Raw genomic sequence first — 14,413 nt, forward strand, 5'->3', positions numbered from 1 at the left:
GTCAAACAAAGTCTTAACTTTTTTTGGTTGAAGAAGAAGAAGATGCCCACCAGCCCATGCTTCTTGGCTGTTCGTGCTGTCTTGCACATGCCCTTCTTATTTTATGACCCTCATCACTTGGTGGGGACCGGGAATAGGTAGACCTCTCTGCTAGTTCGAATTTGGCAAAATACAACTCTGTTCATAACAAAAATCCTCGAATTTTAATGAAGTACATCGGAAATTTGAATGAAGAACACTATTAATTTGTATGTACAAGAATTTGATTCACTTTTTTTTCTTTTTTTGTCTTTTAAATATTTTTGGCCATCGTTTGTTTTCCAAGGAAGTAAAAATGAAGAAAACGATATGAATTTGAATGTTTTACGTTTGTTTTCGAAATTCTTGTCTGATACTCATCATTACCATGAATACAAATTGACTATAAAAACCAAAAATTCTTCTATCAAACCTTGACAGATACAAAATCGTTTCCTGTGGTGCTGACAACAAGACTCTTGAATTAGTGAAGTGATGTTACAAAGAAATCCTCTGGTAGGCGTGACGGTATTACAAGAACAACGCTACAAGAGATCAAAGGCCTCAGAAAAAAAAAGAAAAAAGAAAAAAAAAAAAGGCTACTGGAAAAATCATCCGGACCTATAGATTAGAAAACCGGCCAGAGCCAGATCCTTTCCTTCGCCGCCGTCGTTTCTGTCGAATTCTCCAAAAGCTCAAAACTAACAAAATACCTACAATAGCAGCAAAGTAGTTTAAGAGTAAACGACATTTAAAACCATGTAAACATTTCTTCTGACGAATTGGAAGAGTCAACGATCATTTACCAGTTACAGCAATTATTGCAGGAACAAGCCAATGACTAGGAACAACCACAGGCATATCAAGCTGCAAAAAGGTTTAGAAGAAACTCTCAGCATTAATTACCATGTTATAGTATGCAGTAAGAGAATAGCATGAGAGAGAATCATTTTCTAATCAAAGTACGAATTTTTCATGAACCATTTGTTGGCTTACCTCATCCCCATAGAACAGGCCGAAGTACCTGTTCCCCAAAGAATCACTTCTATTTTCCACGAGCAATTTGGGATGCTTCAAATTGGAAGTATCGACTGTAGAATTTAAACCTCTATCCAAGTCAACTACAGAATAACCCGGTAATCTTCTGTTTGTTCCCCTGACCTGTGAACTGTAACCTTTAGTCCCCCAGATTTCAAATACAGAGTCACTCCCACAGATCACTTCCTTTTCCACAACAGCAGAATATGTAGAGAAATTCACATCCGTTCTACGGGATGGTAATTGGTTGTCTTCCACATATAAAGCTGATTTTTGTTTAACTGAGTTTGAGAAAAGCACAGGATCTTTGATGTTTCCACCAGTAAAATCTAATATTTTCCTCAAGAGCCAATAACAATTAGTTACCATATGACTGCTGTCCAAACAGTTAGAGTCTCCATAGACTACAACACGACCTTCACCCACCTCTAAAAGACCAAGAATGGGAGAATCTGCCTGCATTTGTCAATAGGCACCATAATCAAAATCATATATGAATCATGATTGAGTTTAATTATCAAAATGGAAATACATGCCTGCATGCCTGATATTCTAAATGTCCTGCACGTGGTTAAATCAACTTTTGGTTCAAGGAATATTGCATAATTTTGTGTGTGTGTGTGTGTGTGTGAAAGAGACAAAGAGACAGAGAGTCTCATTCAAGTTGAGATATGAAAAAAGAAAAGAAAATGTTGAATGAGTAGCCTTCCTGCTTACCGTGGTCATCTCAGGAGTCCGAAGTACATTCTGAGTGGCCCCACTCTCAGAGCTATCCAGGAAAGGGAACTTGTGCACATAACCACCTCGTGGAAACCTCACAATATCTGTTCCAGATGCATACCGACTATGCTCACCATTAATAGAAAAATCGCCATTTAGAATCTTATCTCCAAATGCAATCCCAAACGGAGCCAAAAGGTCATTCAACGCTGGAACATTTGCGCCTCCAGTGACTGGAGTCCACCAGCTTCGTGTGTTATCATCAAAGAATCTCATCTTCACCATCGTGTCCACATTATACCATTCAGAAAACACAGCCAATCCCAGTCCAGAATTAAGAACATCATCCCGCAGTTTATCAATCTCCTCTTGAAAGTACTCTTCTTCAAGATCTACCAGAAGAAGTGTTCCATACCGGAGAGCATCAAAGCAAGTAAAAGGCGAACCAAGTGTTTCCACATAATACCCAGCATCTCGTAACATGTTAAACATAATGTGAAAATTTGTATGCAGGTGATCCCCATGCCAGTCAAGTATGTCATTACGAACATCCAAAGAGTCTCTAGGGATATAACCTGGAGGGTATTTAATATTGTGAAACTGATCCCACAAAACTCGTTTTGATCTTGGTGGAGTAGGGACAACCTTCAATTTCAACTGAAGCACACAAGTACTAATCCTAATATCCTTCTCTCCTTGAGCTGGAGGACTGTATACCCTAAGAGTAACATTGCCTCCAATCTCTCCAGAAAATTGTGCACCTTCTTCCTTAATTTGCATGTGAAGCGCTAAATAACCAGTCCAAGGCCAGATAACTTCAGAATAAGTAAAGTGAATGCTTAGAAGATTCCCTACTTCATCTAAAGGATGCCATGTGGGTGGACTTTCAACGTAGCCGATTACACCCATCCCATTTAGAATGGTAGCATTAAAGATAACAGGCATGGCACCTGCATAAAGCGGCTGACGACAGAAGGGCCAGGAGTAAGGGCAATCTGTATAATCGAGAGTACTTGGGAAGATGCTGGCACGAGGTTTGTAACTCTTAAGGATTTCATATGATTCTAACCTGACCAAAAAGTCAAAACTTAAAACTGAAAACCAGTAGTACCAACGCTGAACAGTAAGAATAACCGCAAATGAGATCTGTACAAAAAAGTAAAGGGCCTATAAATCAGGAGAACTTACAGATCGACCCTGCCTGCACCTTGCTCATACATATTCGGACCAGAAAGCTTCGCAGCACCCTCAACCAATGCTTGTTTCATGCTTGCCGGATTTAAAGTGTCCTTCCTACTGCTCTCAGGGATAACACTCACAAGCAGACATACCATACCAGCAACCACAGGACTTGCCACACTAGTGCCAGATAAGCTTTTACAGCCAGTACTGATCCTAGATCCCATAATGTCCCGTCCATATGCGACTACATCCGGCTTCACCCGACCATAACTGTGCAGAGAAAACTTATATAGTTAACATTAACATAGCTTGTACGGCCCAAGGAACAACAAAGGATTGAATGCCTTAAGATCACTTAAAAACCTTGTAAAGATCAGAGCACCAAACACTTGAAAATATACAGCACTATTAATCTCTTAAAAAAGGCATAACCATGGGAAAGGAAGATAAGAGTCGCAATAAGTGGTATGAAGGAAAATATATTAGATTACCCATGAGGCATCTCCCAAGTACTCATGCCACGTGAAGAAAAAGAAGCAATGTGATCACTGTAGTCAATGCCACCAACACCAATGACATCACTTTGGTCTGCTGGATTGTTTAGAGTTCCATAAAGCGGTCCATCATTTCCAATTGCCGAAACCATAATTATATTGTTTGCAGTTATTTCCCAAACCTGTGAGCAAATGGAGCACAAATTTAAGTTCCACACTTCAATAGCACAACATGTATGATATATGCCCACACGTGTTTCAATGCAGAATCTACAAGTTGATACAGGTCCAAACCACCACACTAAAAGGTTCTTTGTGAAATACAGAAAATTAACCAAGGAGCCTTACCTTCTCTACAAATGGGAGGTCCAAGTAATCAGGTCCACCTATACTTAGATTTAACACGTCCATATTGGTTGCAATGGCATAGTTGAATGCGTCAAGGAACCATGATGTGTATGATACCTGCAATAAGCTGAACACAAGCTTCTCATAATCTTGCTAAATTTGATTAACCAAATGAAACGCCACGAAGCAAAGTATTTAAAACCATGGCTTGAATACAAAGTTCTCTAAATCTTGCTTTCAAAGACTTTCTTTCGAAAATGATAATCTATATCATTCTAGTCATAATGCCATGTCAATAAATCTTCCAATGTCCGATGTCATTACCTGTGCATCTGTAAACACACGAAAAGCATAAATCTCTGTATCAGGAGCAAAACCGAGACACTCTGCATCTACACCAGCAATAACACCAGCAACAAATGTCCCATGTCCAAGATTGTCGTTTAATGTATCTTCATTGGTCCAGTTTGTGCGCTCCTGCATAATTGCTCAAAATTGAAAACCGGCATAGCACCGAGATTTTTACTTTTATTTTTATAAGCAAACAGACATGTATTTATAAGGCAAATAACAGTGATTAACTCTGACTACAAACACCCACAAGGGGAAAAGACTCGAGCCTCTTTTCCCAGAAAACAGTACCTTAATATTACGAAAATGTGGGTGATTAGCTCGAATGCCAGTGTCAAATATGGCCATTTTGACTTTTGTACCAGTATACCCCTTTTCCCAGAGAAAATCCGCTCCAAATAATGAAGTAACTTGAGATTTCTGCAAGAATTAAATTAAGAGAGTTAATTAAAAATAAACACCAAGGAATTTTTCAAGAATCAAAACAAACCAAAAAAAGAAGGAACACTGCTGGAACTTTCTCCAAATTTAATTTCAAAATGGCCAGTATTTGAGACACACACACACCAAAAAAAAAAAAACAGGGAGGGCTTCTCCACATTATCTTGGATTTATTGAGAAAAACAAAGTGAAGTGATATAGTCTTAAATACGTTCCGCCATTATCAAGTTAAACCCAATTAGGAAGGACTTGTAGCTTAGCCAAGATAAACCTTTCCCACAAAATAGGATTAACACCCATAGAAAAATATACGAATCCCAACTTCAATCTCCTTCCTGTTCCTCAATTGAAATGGAAATCAAGAAACAATTTCTGGTCATAAAAACAGAAACGCATGAATTGCGCAAGAAGCTCTTTTGGTTTCATATAAATGCACCAAAACCCACCTGAGCCATGAGCTGCCTTCTCCAGCTAATCGAATAATTACTTGTGGCCGTAAAATGTGTATCGCCGCCGGCTTCGCTAAAGGACATCGCCGTTAAAATTTTCCCCGGCCGCTTCTTTCCATCGACAAAAGCCCCAACTTTGTCTCTTTTTTCCTCTGCAAGCAAACCCCTCCCATACCTCATATCCGCATTGACATCCTTCACCAGCCCCAACTTCCCAATTTCCGAAACTACTATTTCTTTCGCCGAGTCTTCAATCCAAACCAATCCAAAATCTGTAGGGTACTTCTTGGCCGGGTTGTTCCTCTCGATCCAATCCCATCCATCGGATCGAACACTCAATTTCAAATACTCACGGTGCTCTTCCGCCCTTTTGTATTCGGCAAATCGAACGACGTAGTTTTGGCGGTTGGTTTGAGGATGAGAGGAATTTAGCGTACCACGGTTTAGGTCTAGGGTTGGGGAAATTTGGGTCTTGAAATGGAGGAGAGAGATGGAGATCGAGACACAGATGGAGATGAAGATGAAGACGAGGGAAAGCGATGGAATGGAGGTACGAGGAGAAGTGGTCATGGCGACGACGGAGCTAAAAAGATTGGCGTTGACGCTTCATTGATTTGGCGGGAAAGCTCTCGCATCGGAGAAAATGCGGGTCGGTCCGGAGAAGCACTGTTTAATCTTTCAGTTTAACTTGTCTTGCTTTCTATTTTGGCTGACTTGTCTTTTATTCTCTATTAAAAAAATTTAAAAAAAAACTTGTCTTTTTTTTGGCTCAAATTTATCAGATTTTAATTTTATAAAATAGTAAAAAAATAAATAAATAATTTTAAATCTTGTTAAAGCCCTCTGGCCCATCGAATATTTTCACAACCCGAGTTTCTATGCCCGGTCCAATTTGTACCTGCAGTTTATTTTCTCTAGCCGAGTTTCTATGTTAGAGCATCTTCAACAATAGTAACAAATAAAATTCGTCAAATTGAAGTTTGTTGACTTACGTGACAATTTGAAAAGGGGAGTATTTTTGCTCACCACTTTAACCCAAGGTGTACCCTTACCACTATTTTTAACATTTGACATGTGTATATTTACATAACCATGGTTGTATAAATACAAAGTAAAGAGTTAACTATAGTTATGCCAAGGGACACGTGTCAAGTGTTGAGAAGGGTGGTGAGGATACACCTTGGGTTAAAGTGGTGAGCAAAAATATACCAATTTGAAAAGCCTTATTTGCTACTTGAATAATTTTTGCTCCAATATACTCTTCAATTCAGTTAATGCAATATAATGGAAAAGAATGAAAAATATGAAAAATGTCTATGAATTTATTATGTGAAAAGAAAAAAAAAACATGTTTATAACATTTTCAAGGTAGGTTTTGTTTTTCCAAAATAAAATAAAATGTTTGAAGAGCCAAAGTCAACTTACCAGTCATGAAGAGAGAGAAAGATGTTGCAGCTTCGATGAGTAAGGTTGAAGAGATTGTTGGAGAGAGTTTTTATGATATGGCTCACCTATTTTAGAATTTCAAAGTGGTTAAAGAGTTTGTTGGAGATGCTCTTAATTTGTTGGTTTTGGAGATGCTCTTAATTTGTTGGTTTACTTTTGACAAAAATAAAAATAAAAATTGCCAATTTATCACTTTGGTCAATTTAGTTAATTTTATTTTTGTAATTTTTAACTCGAAGCATTTCAATTTCTATCAAATTCTTCCTAATTTAGTTACGTTTTGACCATGTGTCTCTCAATACATTTAAATTTGAACCTAGAGACACAAATTTTTTCTAAACCCTAATTTCAAAATTGTGTCTAATTAAAAACTATAACAATGTGTTTTGATGAGAAAATTTAAAAGTACAAAGGAATTCATAAATGATGAAATTTAAAATGAAGGAAATCAATGTTTTAGAATTTGTAAAGTTTCTTGTTTGGGTAACAGATTTAAATAAAGAATTTAACCTTTATTTGTAAAGTTTTTTTTTTATAAAAAAAACTCAATCTCTCTTGAAATTTTAGAAATGATGACTTTTAGATGGAATTTAAAGTTGAAATTTATGACCTCCAAAATTCATGTTTTTTCTCACGCTAAATCTTTAAATTTCTATGTTTTAAAAAAAATCCAAATATGGGAATTGGATCATGTCAATTTACAAATTCTGACTTTTGTTAAAATCTCAAGTTTATTTCCCTCATCCAAAACTGTAAGGTTAAAATTGAAAATACGGGGATTAAAGTGGTAAAACCGGTAAACCATTGGGACAAAAAGTTTTTTATTGCATTTTGTTGCTTTCATTTGTTAGGTTAAACGCTGCGTTTTGTTCGTACGACAACGGCTCTGTATAATGCCTTCTCCATCTCAACGCTATCAGTTAAAAACAGAGCAATCCACTCAAAGCTTGAAGCTTGGAAATGGCGCGAGGGGTAATCTTACCGTCGCAAACCAGTACCCAAACCTTACTTTTCGCCATTCCAAAAATACCCCTAACAACATGGAAACTCCCATTCATGTCCCGTCAAGTTTCCTGCAAGTGCTCGTCCACCCAAGCCCCAGTCGTCGCAGTCGACATGGCCAAGTACAAGGAAGCTTTCTCTAGACGAATGGCCATGGCTGGCCTCAAGCCCCACCACCGAGTCGGTCTGTACTCACTTTCTTCCTCTTCTTCTCTGCAACTTTTCTGTGTTTTTCTTTTCATGTTAACATATTGGTCAATTCTTACTTTATCTTGTTTTTCATTTTATGGGCTTAATTTCGCTTCTTTTGCTCTCTAAATTTTTCTTCTTTTTGAAAAACAAAAAGGGTGTTGTTTATCTTTTCATTTTCTTTGGTTGTATTGTATGAGCTTGGAGAGTTCAATTAAATCCCAGTGAGATTGTGATGCTTGTTTTCTGCTTTGTATGTAGCTATTGGGGTCTCTGGAGGTCCAGACAGTATGGCTCTATGTGTTTTGACCGCCCACTGGAAAGCTCAAGACTTTGATGCGAAATGTGATGGTTGTGGCTTCATTGACGGGCTTTTGGCAATAATTGTCGACCATGGGCTGCGTGCAGAGAGCAAAGAAGAAGCCAACACTGTTTCTAATCGGGTCTCTAAAATGGGTACTTTTCGGTGTTGCTCCTGATATATAGTTTCGGTGCCTTCGGCTTAACATAGTAATTTCAGTTTAAGACTTGACTGGAAGTAGATAAGCCAATATGAACTTTGTGTAGGAATCAGAAGTCATATTGCCCGTTGTGATTGGCCGGATGGTCATCCGAAACAAGGTCACTTGCAAGAAGCAGCTCGTGACATGAGGTGGTTACTTCTCATTTTCCAAAGTCCCTAATGCCTACTACTGGGGATGTTACTTCTGTTTTTGAATATTGATAACTGGTTCATTACATATATGGTTCAATTGGGTGATGTACATTATTTCATTTGCAATTTGTTTAAATTGGGTTTGAATGTCAGGTATGAAATATTTCAGAAGATTTGCATCCAGAACCGGATTGGTGTGTTACTTATTGCACATCATGCTGATGACCAGGTCTGTCCAACAATCATTTAATTTAACTTTCTTTCATTTTGCAGCTGTATATCTGTGTGTTATGTGTGAGGCATGTACAAATTAGTTGTTTCGAAAAAGAGGCCAATCCATTTCCAGACATGAAAGAGTCTTTATATTTGTAATCACAAAACTGAAAGAAAGTATCAGCTTATTTATAAGGATTATGGTATTATTTCTTCTGTATTGATTTAAACTTTCCAGGCTCGTTACAGATGCTAGATATATAATGATTGCTAAGACCCAATGCAGGCTGAGTTATTTGTGCTCAGACTATCTCGTAATAGCGGTGTCCTTGGACTTGCTGGTATGCCTTTTACGTCTCAAATTTTCTCCACGCATACCCATTCCTATGCTGAAGTTTCGGGAAACTACGGTATCCTTGTTGTGCGACCACTCCTGGATCTTTCAAAAGAAGATATGTACGAGGTTAGTGTAATGGAGCTGAGTAGTATCTGTTAAATGTGTGTTTAAAAAAAAAAAATTGTATTTGGAACCAATCTGAGTTAATTTATTTCATAATTTTTCTAGATATGTGAAAGAAGTAATCAGGTCTGGGTGGAAGACCCAACGAATCAAAGCCTGTTATATGCTCGTAATAGAATTCGAATGTCTCTAAGGGACTCATCATCAAGTGAGTTTTAAACATAATTTCAATTGTTGTAGTTTAGTCCTTATAATTGGGTGGTAAAGGCTTTTATCTTCTCTTGCATGTTTTGTTAACTACGTAGTAGTGCTATACGTATAGTTCCCCTATGCAAAAATGTTATTGCCATTTTTCTTGTTTGCAAACACTGCCATAACATTTACAGACTACCAATGTGTTTTCTTTTTCTTTTTCTAGGTGCATTCAAGTTGGAGCTACAAGCAGTTATTTCTGCCTGTCGCAAAACACGCATATACATCGATTATATTTGTGGTAATTTGATAAGCAAAGCAGTGACTGTTATGGATGTAAGCATCATTTGAGTGTCCATACCTTTTAATTGTTTCTGATAACTGATAACTATTATAGCCAACTTCTCGTTTGACTATAGTGTAAAGATTTCTGAATATGTTTAAGACATTTCATTTGGTATTGTGCCTGCAGCTGGGATATGCTGTTATTGATTTAGAGATTCTTAATGAATCAAAAATCGAGGACATTTGCCTGTCAAAGTTTATTGCCTTGGTTTTGAAGGTACTACAATTATTACCATACAAGTTGTTTGACGTTATAGTTATTTTTCTCAGAAACGTATATCTTTTGGATGAATTATGTTTATGCTGAGATTCATTCTGTTTGCAGTTCATCTCACAAAGGCACAGGCCAATTAGAGGTAGTACTTCAAAATTGCTTTTGGACTACACACATACTTTACCGTGCAAGGTATGAATACAACTGTAACATGAAAAGTTAGCCTTTTCAAAGTCCAAATAGCTGTATTTGGTATTACTTATAGTTTCATTGAATTATCGTTCTGTTTTTCCAATCATGCAGACCTCCCTTACAGCAGCTGGCTGCTACCTTTCTCCAGCTCCTGGGTCTAGAGGCATGAAAGCTCTAGTTTGTTCTTCTGTCGATTGTCCTCTACCTTCAAAAATGGAATCATCCCATCTACATTTTCAGGCAGAACAGGAAAACTGTACTTCAGATGAGATTGTGAAAATTATAGCAGATGGCAAATCATATGCAGATTCCTTAATTCCAGATGCATCAGATGTGCATTTCTTGGAAGGAACTTCTGAATCAGTTCTAACTGGAGCCAGGAATCTTGGTATGCTTAGTGAGTCAACCCTTTCAAATATTCTTTTATTACAGAAGGAAGAGATTCAGAATTTCAAGTCTAAGAGCAAAGTCGCAGCTGACTACAAGTCAGAGCATGGAGTCAAATCTGTTAGTACATCAAGGAGTGAACCTCTTCACCCTGGGCAAATATGTTGCTTCATGAACCGGTTCTTTGTCACATGGAAACTGAGTGAGGAAGTTACTGAAAATGCAACTTCTGAGGAAGCTAATAGCGATGGAGTTTCGGAGGGACAAAGTCGGGGCTGTTGCAGATCTTGTGTATTTGGTCATGACATGATGGTTGAGGTGCGGAACATGAGTGAACCAGATTGGCTGTATCTTGCCAACTTGTCGAAGAGTCGAACTTCAGAAAACTTTCAAGAACAGAGACATTCTTTAGATAGTAGGGTAGAGCAAACAGAAGAGAAGACAAACGGATGTCTAGATTATGCAAGGCTCTCAGCACAAAGAGCCCTTGTATCCCTGAAGTCTATCCCTCTGGCTGCAAGAAGAGGCCTGCCTGTCCTAGTGAATAGTCAAGGACTACTGCTAAGCATCCCAGTAAGTTTTTGTATATTCAAATCGGATATTGTGGTCTCTAGTTATCTAACCTTTTTTCCTGAAAAGTAACAATCCTCATTTTGCCTTTCAGAGCATTGGCTTCAAACACTGCCCATGCTTAATGGTATCTGCAACATTCAAGCCAAAAGTACCACTCGGCGGAGGTCATAGTACGTTCATCTAGTCGCCATAGTTTCGAATCAGCGGGTCCACCCATTCTCTACAACCTGGATGCTCGCACAATTTTGTACTGTCTTTAGATTATGTTGCAGTTTGCAACCGAGGTTACCTGTATTGAACCCAGCTTCTTGACCCACCCAAAAAAAAAAACCCAGCTTCAAACCCCAAACTTTCAGTACGGAAAACATCGTGTATAATGCTAATATTGAGGTTGTCTACTGCAAAGTTGTTTTTAAAGCACCACATTATTCAGTTCATCTTCCAGATAACCATCAGCATGAACTATAATTTCGAAGCTCATGGTCCGGTTCATGGTGCTTGTGACATGAGGCATCTCTCATTACACGGTTGGCCTTGAGCAGAAATGTCAAAGACCATTTAGATATCCATGAAAAATGGCGTATCAAATTCAAAATTTAAACTGTGTTTTTCATTTCGCTTTATAAATGTTACTAAACACATACAACTGGAAAACAATTACACCACTACCATAACCCCAACATTGAAAACGCAGGTTGGTAGTCTAAGGAGGGCTCATGATTCTCTGTGTCCTAAACACATGCCTTTTTCCCCCCCCATTTGCAGTACTGTAAAACGAAAGAGAAAGAAAGAATACAAAAGTGGGGAAGAAGATAATCATAATCTTCCCTGACCTCCTCCTTCCTTAAAAGAAGTAAAAGATGTGAACCACTGCTTCCAAGCAGCATCCTTTTGTTGCTCAACCCATGACAAAAATGCACTGTCCAACAGGCAGAAGACATTAACATAGAGGAGTTGGTACCTCACAGGAACATATCGGAAATTTGCAATCTGAACAATTGGCCACACACCACCCTCCAAAGCAAGGGCTGGCAGGAAATCTCTCTTCAAACCTTCCTTCACTTGAACAGAATTCTTGCCAGTGGAAAATCCCATGTAAGTGAAAAACACCAACAAATCCAAAGGGCCAAAGATAAGGCCATCCATTGCCACTTTAGCAGCAACAAACCGCGCTGACTTAGGTTGTAGGTGAAGCTTCAGCTTTATAAATTTGTCCAAGCCTTCGTACCTATAAACATGCAATGTTATACTTTTTATTTTTATTTTTTCTATCATACAGTTGGCAGACAGATCAGACCAGGCAACCTGAAGGAAAAGAAACAGGATAGGTAAAACAAACCAGAAATGGCCAACTGGTCCAACAAAGGCAAACCCAAACGTGCTTGTTATAGCTACGCGTTTCCAGTTAACTTTGAAGTCTGCGTCTGTATCCTGCTATAGGAAAATAGGAAATATAAAATATCATCATATATGTGCATAGAAAGTGGTTGGTGATAAAAAAACACTAATACTGCTTCTCCAAAACAAAAAAACAAAAAAAATGACTTGTTCAACCAAAAAAACAATGACGTGAACTGAAGCAAATCCTAAACACCAACAATGACTTGAATTCAAAATCAATCAGGTTCTGCTCCAAAGTTCAACTGCATTCTTTAGCGTAGGTTCAACACTTACAAAGTTTGAGGTAACAAATAGGTGGACGGAAAAATGGGCATCAAGGCTTGGTTAGATACACTACACTAAAAAGCAAGATAAAGGAGCTATTATACTGGAAACACATACTCATGCTCACACATGCACTGACATTACCACACACACACACACACACACACACACACACACAGAAGAATCTATTTCAGTGGTACCTGAACTCCTCAGTTAATTTTTCATTTTGAAAGACTAGTTATGGAAACTGAAAATTTATTTCCTGCACATGATAAAAGTAGTTCCTTGACTTCCAAACAACATATACACAAATGTAAAGGAGCATTTATTAGTTCCTCTAAACCATCAACCTGCAAATATGAAATCAGTCAAAGCCTTTTTTGTCTATATGACGAACCATAGGAAAGAGTAAAAACTCCACAAAAAAAATAAAACCCCCCTCCATTTATTGACGCAGACTTGTTCATGAAAGAAATAAGTACCCCATAAACCTTCCGCTGACCAGAAAAATGAATGAAACAAGGTTCCACTATTTAGTGATAAATCAAATCACTACCAATGGCAAGCGTGAGCAAATAGCATGGATAGACCTATGATGCATTTCTAAAAATGAGAGTCTCATTTGCAAATGGTAGTAGATAAGCATGTCATGGAACTATCAGCTCCAGTTGTGATGACACACATTTTCTGTAATGGCATTCATCTCTTTGATAGACATAGAACTTGACCATTAAGCCATCATTCCCCTACCATCATTTTAGGAGTTGATTCCATTATCTGTAGTATCCTTATTGTGGATGATAAATCATACCTTCAAAAGCTGTATAACGTATTCAGTTCTATAAGACGTCGTAATGGACCCAGAGTCAATGGTATCTAATTCTGAAGAAAAGGTTCATGATTTTAAACAAAAAAAAGGTATCAAATTCAGAAAGAATAAAAAAGGGGAACTTCAGAGGCTCTAAAAGGCTACTATGCTATGCAGACGAACCCAAGTTTTTTTTTTTTTTTTTTTGTTTGTGTGTGGCCGTTTCGAAAACCCAACTCAAAAAGAGACATTTACAGCTACCCAGTTCCCGAAAATAAGAAATTCAATTGAAGGAATGAAATTACAGAATCCGGTATAAGAAATAAAAGAACCATATTGAAGTAAGAGAAGATTAGGTTTTGTAATGGGTTACTCACAGAAAGTTGAAGACGCTTTCTAGCGTTGGAGTGAGTGATGTATTGGGCAGCAATGTCGCCAACGCCCCAGAGGACGCCGGAGCTGATGACCTGAGTCTTCAGTGGGTGAAAAGAGAGGCAGTTCTGGTACCATTTCCACAGCTTCAGCATCATTTTATGTCTCTACGTTTGTGAGAGGCGGAGAGAGGGATGGTAGAGGAAGTTGGAGGCTTGAAGCTAAAAACTGCGAGAACGCAATGGTCCTATTTATGAACAAGTTGGTACGGAGCCTGATAATAATCTAATCTCATTTTCTTGATTTTACAAACTGCTCTTGGAGAGTTTGTTTTGATTTAGATTTATTTATGCATCTTTTCCATCCTAATTTTGTCCCATTCAAGTTAATATAGGTTTAACCAAATTATAGAGGAAGGTTTTTCACACACACATAATTAAGATGTCATTGAAATTCAAACCTTAATCTTTAGTCTATAAATCAAAACCCACTTTTACTCGACCAGACCCACATTGGCCAAGTTTATATAATTAAAGACTTATTCTTTTCACTCAAATATTGTTATTTTTCTTTGGTCCGCCGAGCATTGATTTTGACTTAAGTTAATTGTCAATCTTTCTCTTGGTTTCTTTTCTCTTTTTCTTTCTCTTTTGATTTTT

The 14,413-nt window shown here is 37.8% G+C and overlaps 3 protein-coding genes across 5 annotated transcripts; 1 reads left to right on the forward strand and 2 right to left on the reverse strand.

Annotated features, from left to right (window-relative positions):
* Window positions 1-422: 422 nt before the first annotated feature.
* Window positions 423-5,754, reverse strand: S1P (SITE-1 protease). The gene is made up of 10 exons (XM_021975162.2): window positions 5,039-5,754; window positions 4,443-4,571; window positions 4,125-4,277; window positions 3,801-3,917; window positions 3,450-3,634; window positions 2,965-3,228; window positions 1,774-2,845; window positions 1,015-1,512; window positions 825-885; window positions 423-731 (listed from the first exon to the last, which is right to left on the reverse strand). Exons 1-10 carry the CDS (start codon window positions 5,609-5,611, stop codon window positions 640-642), a joined length of 3,144 nt encoding a protein of 1,047 aa, XP_021830854.1. The 5' UTR covers window positions 5,612-5,754; the 3' UTR covers window positions 423-639.
* Window positions 5,755-7,395: 1,641 nt separating this feature from the next.
* Window positions 7,396-11,346, forward strand: RSY3 (Adenine nucleotide alpha hydrolases-like superfamily protein). Of its 2 annotated transcripts, XM_021975163.2 has the most exons (11): window positions 7,396-7,673; window positions 7,940-8,134; window positions 8,246-8,330; window positions 8,487-8,562; window positions 8,833-9,009; window positions 9,112-9,214; window positions 9,425-9,534; window positions 9,671-9,760; window positions 9,869-9,949; window positions 10,061-10,909; window positions 11,001-11,346. In XM_021975163.2, exons 1-11 carry the CDS (start codon window positions 7,448-7,450, stop codon window positions 11,091-11,093), a joined length of 2,085 nt encoding a protein of 694 aa, XP_021830855.1. In that variant the 5' UTR covers window positions 7,396-7,447; the 3' UTR covers window positions 11,094-11,346. The 2 variants fall into 2 exon arrangements, with proteins under 2 accessions (XP_021830855.1, XP_021830856.1); XM_021975164.2 differs by lacking the exon at window positions 7,396-7,673 and having other exon boundaries at window positions 7,997-8,134; window positions 8,253-8,330.
* Window positions 11,347-11,492: 146 nt separating this feature from the next.
* Window positions 11,493-14,088, reverse strand: LOC110770932 (Peroxisomal membrane 22 kDa (Mpv17/PMP22) family protein). 2 transcript variants are annotated; one of them, XM_021975167.2, is made up of 3 exons: window positions 13,760-14,088; window positions 12,249-12,340; window positions 11,493-12,137 (listed from the first exon to the last, which is right to left on the reverse strand). In XM_021975167.2, the coding sequence occupies exons 1-3, from the start codon at window positions 13,910-13,912 to the stop codon at window positions 11,726-11,728; spliced, it is 657 nt and encodes a 218-aa protein (XP_021830859.1). In that variant the 5' UTR covers window positions 13,913-14,088; the 3' UTR covers window positions 11,493-11,725. The 2 variants fall into 2 exon arrangements, with proteins under 2 accessions (XP_021830859.1, XP_021830858.1); XM_021975166.2 differs by having other exon boundaries at window positions 12,249-12,343; window positions 13,760-14,087.
* Between the last annotated feature and the right edge of the window lie 325 nt (window positions 14,089-14,413).

This window comes from Prunus avium, chromosome 7 (genome assembly GCF_965620075.1).
Source record: "Prunus avium chromosome 7, drPruAviu1.hap1.1, whole genome shotgun sequence".
In the NCBI taxonomy this organism is placed as follows: Eukaryota; Viridiplantae; Streptophyta; class Magnoliopsida; order Rosales; family Rosaceae; genus Prunus; species Prunus avium.